This window comes from Urocitellus parryii, chromosome 4, assembly GCF_045843805.1.
Source record: "Urocitellus parryii isolate mUroPar1 chromosome 4, mUroPar1.hap1, whole genome shotgun sequence".
Lineage (NCBI taxonomy): Eukaryota > Metazoa > Chordata > Mammalia > Rodentia > Sciuridae > Urocitellus > Urocitellus parryii.
In genome coordinates this window covers 211,167,382-211,182,794 of record NC_135534.1, presented here as the reverse complement: position 1 = coordinate 211,182,794, position 15,413 = coordinate 211,167,382, and the positions used below count along the sequence as shown (strand labels likewise).

Here is a 15,413-nt window from a genome sequence, read left to right as displayed (position 1 = left end):
TAAGAGCCTCCTATGACCAGCAGGCTGGCTGGGGGAGGGGGTCGGGTCCTGGGAGGTCAGGTGTGTCAGCTTGGGCCAGCCTCCAGCCAGTGGCTGCTCACTCCCCCACCCTCTCACTGCAGATCATCATGGTGAGGCTGCAGAGGGTGACATTCCTGGCTCTGTACAACTACCTGGGCCTGACCACAGAGCTGTTCAATCCCGTGAGTACACAGTGCCTGCAGAAGACACATCAGCACAGCGGTGGCCATGCCAGTTCAGGTCCTCAGCTTTGGAGTTTGGGACTGATGATGTGTTGGGCTTGCCTTTCTGCTTCAGGCCTGTAGCAATGCACCGGGTTGATTCCTGGGAGTCAGGAACATTTATTAGGACCTGGGGTGCAGCTGGGCTCCTTCTCAGATCTGGAGCTCATCTCGCCTGGCACTGAGCCTGGGTAGAGGCTTTCCTCTCTCCCTTTCTACAGCTGCAAACCTGCCTAGGGCACAGAGGCTATCTGCTGAGCTGTCGTTCCTTCTGCACTTGTCCCTCAGGCCACTCTTGCTAGCCCCTGGCTCTGTGTCCTGCCCTTAACTGATACTTAGCTGGGATGGGTTTGGAGGGAACCAAGCATTGCTAGGAGCACAAGGCTCGCCCACATCCTCATGTGACCCTGGTCAGACACTTATTCTGTGAGAAGGGGCAAGACTAGTTTCCACCTGGTAGAGCTCTTGTGAGCTGCATTCCTTGCTCTTTCCCCAAATGTTAGAACAACACCAGAACCTAGAGGGCAAAAGACACTCAGAAGGTACTGTGAAGTCCCCAGAATTTCTGGTATTAAGGGCTCAGTATATGTGCATTGTTACTATTCTCATGTCATCTGGGTGTCCTCCCTAGTCCCAATGATTTTTTAGGGTTTGTCATCTTCAATTACTGGTGTTTTAGGGAATACCCTTTTGGGTTTTGTATTTTTTCCTCTTCGTGAAGAGCATTACAGTTTCTGGGCTATGATTTTGACTTATGTCAAAGGCAGAGCCTAAAAGGAGAGCAGGCTGAACTGCCACTGCCTTATAGAACCAGCCTTTGGGCGTGTCTAGACTCCAAGTAACAGTCCACCCAGTACTGGGATGTACCAACATGTCCTTCAGGGTCCTTTCAGTGGAATGCTTGTGGGGACTGAGTACTGCTAATATTCCTTCTTATGCCCCAGGAGAGCCAGGCCATCCCTCTTGTGTCTGTAGCCAGTGTGGCTTCTGGACGGACCAAAAGGCAGGTGTTTTGTGGCACAGAGGAGCATCTTGAGAAACCTCCACAGCCCCAAGATCCTTGCACCTCAGGTATGGTCCCCATCCAGGGAGAGGGGCTCTCACCTTGAAGGCCAAGGGTTTCTCTCTTCCACTGCCTAGATTCTCACGTGCCCAGTTACCTCATGAATACCCAGGTCTCCTCCTCCTCTGCACCCAGGTCTACTCCCCTATTCCCAGGTCTCCTTCCCTGCACCCAGGTCTCCTGCCCTACACCTGGGTCTCCTTGCCTATTCCCAGGTTTCTTGCCCTGTGCCCAGGTCTCTTCCCCTGCACCCAGGTCTCCTGCCCTGGGTCCAGGTCTCCTGCCCTGCACCCAGGTCTCTTGTCTCTCATTCCTTTATTGTTTCTCTAGGTTTTCCTGTAAAGGAGTTTCCCAGGGGAAGCTTTATATGCAGAGCAGGTTCACAGCCTTGTGCTCTGGCTCAAGAGTAGGTTGAGTCTGGGGACTAAATTGTCCAGTGAGGCCTGTACTGTGTGGGACATCTGTAGGTGACCTATGCTATGGTGTTACCATAGAGCCACCTTGACAGTGAGGGGGTATGCTCTTTGTATTTTTATAAATCATCATATTCTCAAAAGGGTTTCCAGTAGCTAACAAAAGTCTGTTGAATTAAAGCATATTTGGGGTGAATGTGGGCTGGAATGCAAAGGCTCCCTCTCATATGCTGCAGAGACCCTGAAAGTCCAAGGCCTGGCCCTGCTACCAGCTGATCTTCCTTGGGCAAGGCCAAGACCTAGCTCCAGCCAACTTACCTTTCCCCAGAAATGTGTTTTGGAATAGGTGTTCGTTAAGTGTTTGTTCCTGAGTAGCACTTATCTGTCCTGTACTGTTGGTCATTATGAAGCAAAAGCCTTGGGACTCATCCTCCTGAAGGTGCTTGGTGCAGAGTTGCAGTCCTGAGTGAGGCCTTTGCAGAGACCAAGGTGGTGAGGGTCATAGCCCTTTGCAAAACAGGCTGAGGCAGACTGCAAGGCTGGGAGCTTTGCTGTAGCACTGCAGCCAAGATTCACCCCAGGTGTGCTCAGGGGCCACAGCAAAGGGAAAGCAGCTCCATTGGAACTCAGGCAGCAGTAGGGACAGTCAGTTCAGGAGACCCTCACAGTGGTTGGCAAGGAAGGACATGGGATTGGGGGAGCCCAGCAGGACCAATCTGAGGCCAGCATTTTCTTGTCACTCCCCTGGCCAGTGCAGATGGTGAGGTGGCCTGGAAGTTTGTCTGCAGGTGCACAGAGTGCTGAGGAGGGCCATGCCTGGACCGTGCACTGCAGTAGGGACCCTGCACCCTGAGCCCTTCAAGAGCTGGACACTAGGGCATGTGGAGACTGCAGTTGGCTTATATCTATCTCCCCTGCAGATCAAGGGGGCAGCTGTCCAGCAGCCTCTGGGCATTTGCTGAAGAGGAGTTACTCTGTCCCTTTGCCTTCTGTCCATGAGGAGGTCTCAGAAAAGCTTGGGCAGTCCCAGGCAAGAGATTCTGCTCTTCCAGGCCCACCAGGTAAAGGACCCTGCCACTGTGCTGTCAGCATTGCTCTGTGTATCAGAGGGATCGTCCATGCTGCCCTGCGCCTTGTGTTTTCCTGTATAGCCTGAGGAGGTGGGCACCCTGAACTTGGTGCTGTTTATAGATGGACAAGAGCCTAATGGCCCCATGGGGCCTGTGCAGGATTAGGCATTGTCACTGCAGGATTAGGCATCTAGCTCCTGTACACATTGCCTGCACAGTGGGGTCCCCGCATCTGCCTGCTTCCCTCTTCTGCCACTCCTACTGGCCCCTTCCTTGGTAGTAGGCTCTGCTGATGTTCCCACCACAAACCTACATGCTCTCTGTGTTTCCTGGGTTCTTGTTTTTTTACAGCACAGAGCCTGTAGGCTCCTGCGCTTGCTGCTGCCTGTCCTCTCACCTCAGTCTCTCCTTCGCTGGGCTTATTAGATCTCAGGGCAGTCCTCACTGTCCCCATGGCAAGCATGGACACAAGGTCCTCCCTTCTCACTCTTCACTCCTGCTGCCACATATCCCCCATGGAAGCCTGTGCTGGAGCCTCTGCCTGTTGGCACATGCCCACACGGAGGTGCACAACTTCCCATTCTGCTCTACAAGTCCACCCAGCCCACACCTAGCATGCAGCCCCTCCCACTCCCACCACAGACTCAACTTGCATCACCTCCATATTTGCTGTTGGTCATTTGTGGTTAATTGGCAACCTTGGGGCCTCCTGGTTGATCTGAAGGCTGTCAGGATTCCCTCTTAAGAGCTCCAGAGCCCTTTGTCCCCTGGCCTCTGCAGCTGGTGTGTGAATGTTGTGGTTCTTTGTGTGCTGTGGTTCAGATCCCACCTCACTCTAGATGTTTGCAAAGACCTTCTCCCTCCCTCCCTCAGAAGACTGAGCCATGGGGCCTTCTACTCACCAGGAATCTCCTATACTGAAAACCAGCCATTTGACACCTTACGATTTGTGTTTAGGGTCTTATTCCTTGCTGCTTCCTGGTCATATATTTCTTCTTCTGTCAGCTCCACATCAAGGTGCTTCTTCATCTGTAGTTCACTCTTGGAATGTGAGCCACATGTGTATAGAGGAAGCTCCTTTCTTCACCCCACACAATGTACCCAACACCACCAGAGAATCAATCTTTCACGCTCTCTGGTATTTTGGTGACCTCGCTTTAGGAGTTAGGTTTCAGAATCTGCATGGATTTTTTTTAGGTCACAGTTTTATTGAGATGTAGTTCACATGCTACAAAGCCCTCCTTAAGAGTGGGCAGCCCAGTGGTTTCAGCATATTCACAATCTGTGCCTTGGTCACCATTCTTACCTTTGGCTACTTACCCAGACGTTCCCACCATCCAGCCAGGACCTCTCTGGCAGCTACTTCCTTTGACTGCCCAGCCCCAGGCAGCTGTTGGACCTGACTCTGAGTTCCCTGACCTGGATATGTTATTGTGTGGATCTATTTTTAACTTATCTACTATGTACTATTTATTAGTACACTTAAGAGTTTTATCACTAAGTCATTTTTTAATTCTCATTGATTGTTATGGTTGTGTGTAATATACTTACAGAATGTAAATATCCTAAGTGGATAATTTAATGAAATTTCACAAATTGAACTCTCCTGTGAAGCAAGATAAAGAAACATCAGCCACTGTAAACTGCCATTCAGCAATAACAGGGTGTGGGCTGAGGGCCTCTTCCCACCTCCCCTGTGCTCTAGACTTCAGCACTTGCAGAGTGTCAGCTGAGGGCCTCTTTCTACCTTGAATTTGTTCTTTGGAGAGCTGCAGGTATATCTTTTTCTGCATGGCTTTCTAGTTGATCCACCACATTTTAAAGAGCTTGACTGATAGAAAATTTGAATTACCATGTAATGAAATTTGAATACAAATTATCCAATCCATAAGTATATCTGTTGAAGTCAGTATTTTAGTTTTATGAATCTAATGTATTCACATATTTTATCACTTGGAGTATGTTTAACTTTATTTATTTTTGTGTGTATGCACATTTGCGTGTGTGCATGTATGTGTGTGTGTGTGTGTGTGTGTGTGCGCACGCGCTCGTATGTATTTGTTTGGTTTTGGTGCTAGGGTTTGTACCCAGGGCCACTTTCCCATTGAGTTACATCCCAAGTCCTTTTTTAGTTTTAATTTTGAGACTGGGTATTACTAAATTACTGAGGGTCTTGCTAAGTTTCTGAGGCTGGTCTGAAACTTCTGATCCTTCTGCCTCAGTCTCACATGTCAATGCGATTATGGGTGTGTGCCACCCACCCAACTAAAATTGATATTGGTATCATAATACCTTGGCTAGTTAATTATAATTAATAAATTATAAAAACAAAAGGATTGTAAAATGTAGCACATTATATTGTTTTGTGTGATAGAATGGTGTAATAAATTAATACTGTGAATGCACAATATCTCAGCATGGAAAAAATACTGTTGATTAACCACTGTGCTATTTAAACATTTCAAAACTTCATTGCTTTCATAAGGAAGTGGCTGCACAGGTGGGACTGTACCAGGAATAGCTTGCAGGCCCCTGTCTTCAGGTCTTGACAGTCTGATGGTGTGCATTTCCACTCCCACTGTACTGCGTTCCTTTGGTACAGGGAGGGCTATGTGAAGACATGGCTGCTCTCAGGTGTCATCCTCAACCACAGTGTGGACCCACTGCAAGGCCCGGGCCTTCACAGAGTGCCTGCACAGCTGGAGGGCTTCTCCTTTGGATCATCTCCCCTGGTTCCATCAGCACAGGGGCCTCTCACTTTCAGAGGGGCACCCTGGAAAGCACAGGGTTTAGGTTCTGAAGTGCCATCTTGGGGTGGCTGTAGAAACTTCTGATTCAGTTTTTCTGAATTTATGGCATTTGTCAGCTTTTGTTTTAAAACTCAGTATTCACACCATTCTATATTGTCTGAGGACTTTCTTATTTCTTTCTTTTTCCCTTTTTGTGGTGCTTATAAATTGAACCCAGGGCCTCGTGCACTCTAGGCAAGTGCTCTAACCACTAAGCAACACTTCCACCCCCTTTTTTTTTGGAGACAGGATCTCACTAAGGTGCCCAGGCTGGCCTCAAGCGTTTGACCCACCTCCCTCAGCTAGATCCCGGATGTGGCCACAGCACCTGGCTGGATGCCTGCTTCCTGGGATCAGTGACTGCAACTGTGGGCTCTTCGAGGTCACTTCTTAGCCACGTACTTTACAGAAAGACAAAGTGTGTCACTGCAGCCTGGCATGCACTTATATGGCTGCCATCAGTGAAGAAGCCAAGTGCTTCTCACCTTCCTAGAAAGTCAGTGCCCCTGTCCAGCACAGTGGGCTCTTGTCTGCACACCTGGGTTTGGGGTTGTGTTTTAAGTTAGCACTTTACTAGGCATGAGCAGCACGCACCAAGGCACACGGAATTTGGGTGCAGCTCTGTGATTCTGACTGACTTGCCCCCACACATGGTGTCATCATGGGGCCAAGAAAGGCCTACCCACCCACTTCCCACAGCCTGCTCTCCTCATGGAGTGTGCAAGTCCACACTCTGGTTTGGCTGCCAGAGCCACCTGTGAATGGAGTGCAGGGTGCCTTTAGGTGCCTGGTACCTTCCCTGGAGGTATGTTGTGGATGTCCCTGTGCTGCCTGTCCCTGACTCACTGCATTTGAACCTCGTTTATATCCTCCTGCTCACATGAGATGCTGGGCATATGAGGTACAAGTCTTGTTTGTTTGTGGCACTGAGGATTGAACCCAGGGGCACTCAACTCTGAGTTACCTCCCCAGCCCTTTTTGTTTTTTATTTTGAGACAAGGTCTCACTAAGTTGCTTTGGGCCTCCTTAAGATGCCAAGGCTGGCTTTGAACTTTCGATCCTCCTGCCTCAGCCTCCCAAGTCGCCGGGATTATAGGTGTGTGCCACTGCACCCAGCATTGTGCAAGTCTTAAAACAATCCCAAGGAGTGGGTATTGTGAATTCTAGCTGTTGGACAAGGGCACTGCAGCCTATATAAGTCACATACATGCACAGCTCACAGGTATGGGCGGATTGAAACCTAGAAGTGTGTGTGATCCAGAGCTCACATGCTTTGACAGAATCCAGAGATATGATCTGGAGGTCTGCTGACTGGATATGTAGTAGTGTCTAAATGGTGATTGTGGACCATTGCTGTGTTTCAAATGTGGTGTGGCCCCCAGAGGTCCTTGTGCTGGATTCTTGATCTCCAGTGTGGCTGCGTTGAGGTGGTAGAAGCTTTAAGAGGCAGAACCTTAGGGCTAGGGATGTAGCTTAGGTAGAGTGCTTACCTGGCCATGGATCCCCAGTACTGAAAAAAGAAAAGAAGAAGATGGGGCCTGCTGGGAGCTGCTTGGGCAGGGGCTGCATGCTCATGAATAGATCAAAGCTGTATGATGGGAGTCGCTCGGGTCTTGAGGAACAGGCTTGGGGGGGCTGCGGTTGTGGCGCAGTAGTAGAGCACTTGCCTAGCACATGTGAGGCACTGGGTTTGATCCTTAGCACCATATAAAAATTAATAAATAAAACAAAGAGGGCTGGGGACATAGCTCAGTTGGTAGAGTGCTTGCCTCTCATGCACAAGGCCCTGGGTTCAATCCCCAGCACTGCAAAAAAAAAAAAAAAAAAAAAAGGGTATTGCCATGTGCAATGGCACACACCTGTAATCCCAGCAGCTTGGGAAGCTGAGGCAGGAAGATCGCGTGAGTGCAAAGCCAGCCTCAGCAATGGCGAGTCTCACTAAGCAACTCAATGAGACTCTGTCTCTAAATAAAATAACAAAATAGGGACAGGGATGAGGTTCGGTGGTTGAGTGTCCCTGAGTTCTTCCCTGGTACATGTGTACACACACACACACACACACACACACACAAAGGTATGTGTCCATCTACAATAAAAAAAATATAGATAGTGTAGAGCAAGATCACCCACACACTTGGTCCCTTCCACCCACAGCTTTGGTGCTGTCTGCTGCTCTGCTGTGCTGTGACACAGCAAGGGAGCCCTCACTAGAGGCTGAGCACATGGGGTTGTCTGATCTTGGACTCCCAGCTTCCAAAACTGTGAGCTGCTCCTTTGTTTTATAAAGAATCAGCCTCAGATGCTCTATTTCAGCAACACAACATGGACCAGGGCAGTCATGAGAAGACCATGGGCAAAGTGACCCTGCCCTTGAGAGGTCTGAGACTTGCTGCCAGGTGTGTGCTGTAGATGTTCAGGGTGCCCTCTGCCTCCCAAAACATGTTTGTACATGGGGGAAGGGTAAGCTGTGAGCTGAATCTCCCCTCTTTGTAGGGGGCCACAATGGGGCGACCTCAGACCTGGGGATGGCATGTGACCGTGCCAGGGTCTGGCTGCACTCAGACCTTCCTGGGAACTCCATGGCCAGCAAGGTAGGTCCCTGCCTCTCCTTTCTCACCCTTCGCCTGGGGCTTGCTCACTGGCACATATCCTGGTTCTCCAAGGTGTCCTTTCTCTGGTGTCACCAGACTCTGTGGTGGGCCACCAAGCTAATCCCTCATGCACTGTTCCCCATCACATCTCTTCTGATGGCTGATCTCTTTGTTGTTCTTAAGTCCAAGAAAAACACGATGGGTGCAGAGGTTCCCTCTTCTGTCCTCCACTACTCGGAGTGTCGCTGGGACCCACATGGCTCCAGCGGGAAGACGGACGCTATCTTCCGAGCAGCCAAGGAGGACCTACTCACCCTGATGAAGCTGGACGTGAGTGCAGCTTAGGGTGGTGGCCAGTCCCTGCCCACACAGCGCCTGCTTCCTGCCTCCCTCCTGGGGTTATAGGCCCCTCAGGCTGCATTGGGGGCTGCAGATCCTCTTGCCTGTAGCACTCCCCTCCCCGGGCAGGGGTCATGCCTATGGGTGTCCTTCATAAGGACCCACAGAATCACCTTATGGACATGCTGGCTCTGAGCAGCCCGGGCCGGCCCCTGCTGCCGCCCTGCCCCTCCCCAGCTCCAGTTCCCCGTGGCTGCCTGCTCTAGTGTGCTGCTCAGAGGGGCAGTCCTCCATTGTGGCCTTTATGCTTTAGCTTTTTGTGCCTTTTTTATGAAACGCTTCCTCATCTGACATCATGAAGTCTTTTCTATATTGTTGCCTAAAAGGTTTACTTACTTATTTTGCCTTCCTAGGTTTTAATGTGGTAGAGTTGATTTTCATGTCAATGCAAGGAAGGGCTAGGATTAGAGCCTGCCAGTGAAAGCCTGCTCTTTTGCTTCCTCCTGCGCCTGTCACCTGCACTGTATGGTTTGCTCTACAGGGCTGGTCTTCAGGAGAAAGGGGAGGGAAGCCTCCTCCCTCTGTGCTTCTGGGCTCTTTCCTGGTCGTCTGCTCAGAGTAGGGGTTTTCCTTGAGTTTTGCCCTCTGCACCCATGGTTCAACACGGCATCCCTTCTGGCTCTGCATTTGGGCCAACCTTGGGAGCTGAGGGAGGAGAGAACAGGAGCTCTCCCTGTCTGCTGGTGCTTGCTGCTGCATCCTCTGGTGGTGGGCTCTGCTCAGAGGGAGAGGGCTCAGGGTTCCTCTGTTGCCTCCTGAATCTTTTGGTGCTAAGGATTGAACCTAGGCCTGAAGCATGCTTGACATGGCTGTGGTGAGATGCCTTTTGCATCAATCCTGAAGGCCTACTGGGGTTATGCTCAGAGGGGGAGAGCGTGGGACAAAGCATTCCATGATCTGCTCCTCCCCTCCATGATCTCTTTGTCCTTGTCTTCCCAGTTTCACTGTGATAGAGCTTGGTCTGATTTCTTTTTATGGAGCTTGTGTGAGTCCCTTTCAAAAGCTGTCAGCGGCCTGGGGGGGCAGCCCATGGGAGAGTACCTGCCTAGAACTCTTGAGGCCCTGGGTTCCATCTCCAGCACTGCAAAAAAGAAAGAAAGCAAGAAAAGCTGCCCACAGAGACTCCTCACGGCGGAGCCTGGAGAAGATATTCTCTTCTCTTTCATCTCCTTTGAGTTGGCCTCTCTTCTATATTTTCTATTTTTAAAAAAGTCTTTTTAATATGTAAATATATTCATTTAAGTTCACTAAGTCTCTTCTTGCAGTGTCTAAGTGATCTTAAAGCTATGCATTGAGTTTTAAAATTTCATTATTTTCTGTAGTTCTAGAGTTTCTACATTTAAGAAAAGTCTGCTTTCACTATCATAGTGTTTAGTCTAGCCCACGCTGCATTTCAGATTTGGCTTTGTGTCGGGTAATGTCGCTGTATGTCAGTCTCTTCTGTTTTCTCCAAGTCTCTTCTGTTTTCTCTAGTTCCCACTAGTCCTTGCTTGGGGCCCTCTTTCTTGTTGGGCTCACTTTTAGAGACTACTTGGTACATAGAGCTGTGGGACTGGCCTATTGTCCCTGCGTGGCCATCTGCTTTGTGCCCCTCCCATGTGCCCAGAAGGTTCTGAAGACTTCAAGGACTGTCCTGAAAAGACAAAGCTGTTTTGCACATAATCACAGCGTCATTATCCCTCCTGTACACACAGCAGTGATCCTTAACACCTTCAGTCACTTGGGCAGAGTATATGCTATGAGGACAGTAGAGTCCCCGGGCTGGCTGACCTGTCCCTTGGTCATGGTGGACTCCCTCCCTGTCTGGCCTTCAGTTTAGGGCTACTGCTCCTCCTGTATACTCCAAGGTTCAGGGAAGGCTCCAGGCACCAAGCCTGCATCTGAACCGGGCCTTGCAGCCTGGCCTTCTGGCTGGTCTTGGGCTGCTTAGGTTCCTTTCCTCCTGACTTCCTGGCCTTGGGGAAGTCATGTAGCAGATGTCCTGCTTTCCTTCAGGAGGCCTGTGATGTCGGATCTTTCTTTGTGGGGAAGTTAGCAGTCTTTGAGGCACAGGGAAGGACCCTTTACTGGCTTTGGAGGCTTGATTTTTAAATTTGTGGTTTTTGTGGTGCTGGGATCAAACCCTGAGACTTGCCTATGCTGAGCACATGCTCCAGTGCCAAGCTGCAGCCCCTACCCACTGGAGGGTGAGGTTAGTGATGTAGCCCCTGTTACCTAAAGGCAACCAATAAGCTTTCTTCTTATTTATGTTCACTGAGACTGTGGATATGGAGTCTTCAGACCTCCCCAACCTCTGCCTGTATTGCTGAAGGCCTGTCCTGTGGGCTCCTAGGCACTCTAGACCCTTCCCCGTCACCTGGAGGCTATAGAGATTCTAGGCACTGATCGACATGTCCTCTGTGGGAGTTAGCCTCTGCAGGTGGTATGGGGAAGTGGCCTCACTCAGTTAATTATGTTCTGTAGTTGTAGGTTTGTTTTTGCATTTTGCTTTTGAGTTTGGGTCTTACTTTGCTGGGGCTGGTCTGGATTTGTGGGTACAAATGATCCTCCTATCTCAGCCTCCTGAGTAGCTGGGGCTACAAGTGCATGCCACCATACCTGGCAGTTTACTGGTTTTTACTGCAGAGGTGGGCTTGAAGTAAGTATGGAAGGACACTCCTCCATTATCTTTTATGCCAGTGATCTTTATGAAATTGATTGCACTTTCTTACTGAGATAAAATTCTCTCTCTAGAAATCTACAAAAATGCTGGTCTCCATTCCTTCACTTTCTGCTGTCTTCCTCTGATCCTTTCTGCAAAATGCTCTTGTGTCTGTTGGGTTTGTGCTAGTGCAGTCTTGGAGGAGCGTTTTGTCTGGAGTAGCCAAGTGGATGGCTACCTCTGGCCTGCACTGCATGGCCCCATCCTTAGTGCCTTCACTTGAGAGCCTCTGCATGCCCCTTGAAACCTGTTGTGTTTTTTAGGACCCATCCCTATTAGATGGCCGGGTAGAGTTTCTCCATGTCCCTGCAGGCACCGTGGTGTCAAGACAGGGAGACCAGGTGAGCCCAGGGGGTTTGTTGTGAGGATTGCCCAGCACTAGATGGACCATGGAGGAGAGAGGCTGGACTGGGCAGCATCCAGCACTGGACCACTACCAGCTCTCCTTGAGTAGCCCAGAGCCCGGGGGCAACCTCCTACTCAGATGGGGGAAGGGAGATCAGATTTGGGAAGAGCCCCTTGCTGGATGCAGAGGAGCTAGGATTAGATCTCAGTGGTTTGTTGGACCAAAATGGGTGTGATAAGTGCCTGTGACAGAGGTGGGAGGGGCCAGGTGTTGGCCCACATGGGCTACTGAGGCAGGGCTGTACTTGCCCACCTCAGGTTTTACAGGGAGAGGTTGCATCTCCACTTCTGTAGGAAAATTGGGCTGACACATGTGGAGCAGTAAGTGGAAAGACAACAGGAGGTACATGCATCTGCAACCCCCAAAGCTAGGTTTCCTGTGACCCATCTAAATAATAAAATCAGCACTATTGGAAGTTCCTCGTGGGGCGTGGGCCCATGGCTAGCTTGGTCCACAGATGATGCAGAGGCAGCACCAGACAGAGAAGCACCCTTATGCAGCTTCCTGGGGCCTGGCCAACCCCAGAGGAGCCTCCCCTGGGCCCTGGGCCCTGGGTCCTTGGGCCTCCCAGACCCTGCCCTGCATCTCTCTGAAGCTCTGGTCCCCTCTGGTTTTACCAGGATGTCAACATCTTGTTTGTGGTCTCCGGGCTGCTGCATGTGTACCAGCAGAAGATTGACAGCCAGGAGGATACCTGCCTGTTCCTCACGCACCCTGGGGAGATGGTGGGCCAGCTGGCAGTGCTCACAGGAGAGCCCCTTATGTTCACCATCAGGGCCAACAGGGATTGCAGCTTCTTGTCCATCTCCAAGGCCCACTTCTATGAGTGAGTAATCCCCACACCCCACCGTTCCCCCTCCCTCCTGCTCACTCATCTGCCTCTGGGACCTCTGACCCTGAGGACTGTGCAGGGCAGGCTCGCTGGTCATCCTGCGTTAATTCTTGGAGCTGCTGCCATGCTGGGTGGTTGCATGTGCAGGTGCCAAGAGCACCTTACCAGCCTGCGGAAACTGCTGTGTGCTGTCTTCTCTGCCTGTGGTGCTGACCCCACTGCCTTTCTCCCATCCACACTAGGGCCCTGCTCAGGGCCAGGGTTGTGCTGCTGCTTTTGCCTGCTCATGCTTAGACCAGTTTTGGCTACAGAGAGAGGGCCAAGGGAAAGAGTGGGTTATGTTGTACAGGCACCAGGCTGGACACCTTGTCTACCTGATCAGCATTCTGTCCTCCAGACCTAGTGATGTCCTCAGACTGCCTGGGAGTCCTGCATCTTGTCCCTTACTAGCCAAGTCATCGGAAGGGCTGTCTGGCAGGGAGGACACTTTCTTCTGGGGGTCCCACCATATTTCTTGCTGGATATGGTGGTACACAACTGTAATCCCAGCTACTCAAGAGGCTGAGGCAGGAGGATATAGCAAGTTTGAGGCCAGCCTAGGCAACTTAATGAGACCATCTCAAGATCAAAAGTTTTAAAAGGCTGGAGCTTATTGGTAGGGTGCTTGCATAGCATGCTAAAGGCCCTGTGTTGTGTCCCCAGAACTGAAAACAAAAAATAAACCAAAAACACACAAAAAAAACAACTATTTTCATTTCTGCCTTGCTGGGGTTTTGGTCCCTCAGGGTCCATGACACCCATTGTCTCTAACCAGCAGTGACCTTTTTTTTTTTTTTTTTAAATATTTTTTGGTTGTAGATAGATACAATACCTTAATTTTATTTATTTATATGTGGTGCTGAGGATGGAACCCAGTGCCTCAAAGATGCTAGGTGAGTGCTATACCTCTGAGCCACAACCCCCAGCCCATCAGCAGCTACCTTCTTGTGTACACTTCTGGGAGACTTCTGTCTCCCCATCTGCAGATGCCTGCTATGATCCTAGATCTCTTTGGCCAGATGATCAGGCGGAAAAGGAGATGTCAGGGGTCCTAAGATCAATGGAAACCCAGCAGCTTAAAAACCAAGTCTCAGCCAAGTATGTTTCCAGAGCAGTGATCCCCACTGTGCCGGAGGTGGTGGCTTTGGCCAAGCAAGTCAGCACCTGCCTGAGCAGTTGGTGGGCAGTTGGTTCCCAGGTCTGGCCTACACGCCCTGGTCTGGGACCCTGGTGCTGTGTCTTCATTTTACAGATAGGGAAATTGAGGCTCAGAGAGGTAGAAACTTGCACAGCCAGCCAATTGGGTAGCTTGCTGCCCCCGATCTGCACAGGCAATTGAACTTAAGATTGCTCATGTGAATTTTCAGGGACACCAAATAAAACACAGATACAGTTACCTTTGCACAAGCTTCAGGACAACTCCTCTGCTCTCAGCCTCAGGCTCCCCAAAATGGAGAGCAAGAGAAAGTCATGAGAGGCTGGCGAGAGAGAGTGAACACGTTTCAGAAGTGGACTTTTATTGGGGGGACTCTTATTCTTTAGAAAGTTCCATCCAAAAAAGGCCAGAAGGGGCAGGGTTACAAGGGACAGGTGAATGTAACTCAAACCCAGGGACGACACCTACACCTGAAGACCCGCCTTTACTATCCAAGCTGGACAATGCCCAAGTCATCATGAAATGTAGTAATTGGTCAGAGACCCTTGCTTCAGGACTGGAAGATGTGGGTTATTCACAACACTCCCCACAGTGGCTTCCTCCTGAAGTGTATATATTTGTTCGTCTTAGACATGAAGACTCCCAGCCTGCTGCCCCTGTCCCCTGCCTGTCTACCTTGGGAAGAGGCTTGGGAAGGAAATCGAGGGCCTGGGCAGAGACGCAGCCTGACCCTGCTGTGCCTGTGTGTCTGTCTGTAGCCCTTTGTGTATTTCTTTGTGTGTGTGCCCGAGTGTTTGTATGTGCGTGACTGCATGGAACGAGAACCCCTGATGCAGTCAGCTCCCACCCTGCAGGGTGTAAGCCCCATCACTGGGCTTCATCCAACCCTGGGAGCAGATGCAAATGTCTTGCAATCTCCCTGGGATGTGGAAGGGGCTTCTGCCATCTAATGCACTAGGCAGGTTCGTGTTCTGAGTCTTGGCAAGCGACAGCTCTGCCCAGGCATGTCCCCTCTCAGTGCAGGCAACCTTAGCCCATGAGCTGAACACCACTCTCTGGAGCCACCAGGACACCCCTACTGCTGCCCTGACCTCCCTAATCTGCCCAACACAGCCACCCAGTAGATGATGCTTCCTATATTGGCGCCTCCTTCCACCCTGCACCCACGTAGGAGGGGCCGCTTGCCCTGCAGGTGGCTGAGCCCACACAGTGTGTTGCTCTGGCAGATACCTACTTAGTTGTGGCACAGGGCCAGCTCCTGCCCCATCCTCAGAGGCTTACCACCTCCAGTGGGCCTCAGGCTCCTAGGTGTTGGATGGGGCTGTGGCTGCCTTCTCTCAAGCACTGTGTGAATGATGGAGTTGGTAGGATGGGGTAGGACAGAGAGATGGGGCAACAGGAGTAAGGGAGTGACCATGACTACCTGGCAGGATCATGCGGAAGCAGCCGTCAGTTGTCCTGGCCGTGGCACACACTGTAGTGAAGAGGATGTCGTCCTTCGTGCGGCAGATTGATTTCGCGCTAGACTGGATGGAGGTAGAGGCTGGGCGTGCCATATACAGGTGAGGCCTGAAGGTGTGCTGTGTACAGGGAGGTTCTCAGGCATCTTTCTTTTCCTATGGGTGTCCCTCTTGTTTGTACTGGAAGTGATGCCTGATAGCCCCAGCTTGCTTCCTGAGGAGACTGCACACTGCAGGTACTCACCCTCCAGG

The 15,413-nt window shown here is 50.8% G+C and overlaps 1 protein-coding gene across 12 annotated transcripts in view; it reads left to right on the top strand.

Moving 5' to 3' along the window:
* Window positions 1-15,413, top strand: part of Pnpla7 (patatin like domain 7, lysophospholipase) — a 70,545-nt gene that overhangs the window by 19,200 nt on the left and 35,932 nt on the right. For all 12 annotated transcript variants that reach the window (XR_013343464.1, XR_013343465.1, XR_013343466.1 and 9 more), the window contains 8 exons: window positions 123-203; window positions 1,187-1,313; window positions 2,639-2,779; window positions 8,071-8,168; window positions 8,352-8,498; window positions 11,532-11,609; window positions 12,295-12,500; window positions 15,132-15,263. Coding sequence is in view for 9 of the 12 variants with exons in the window: in XM_026415187.2 (XP_026270972.2) it covers window positions 123-203; window positions 1,187-1,313; window positions 2,639-2,779; window positions 8,071-8,168; window positions 8,352-8,498; window positions 11,532-11,609; window positions 12,295-12,500; window positions 15,132-15,263 (1,010 nt within the window). In the remaining 3 variants the exon portion in view is untranslated. The remainder of the gene's footprint in view (window positions 1-122; window positions 204-1,186; window positions 1,314-2,638; window positions 2,780-8,070; window positions 8,169-8,351; window positions 8,499-11,531; window positions 11,610-12,294; window positions 12,501-15,131; window positions 15,264-15,413) is intronic.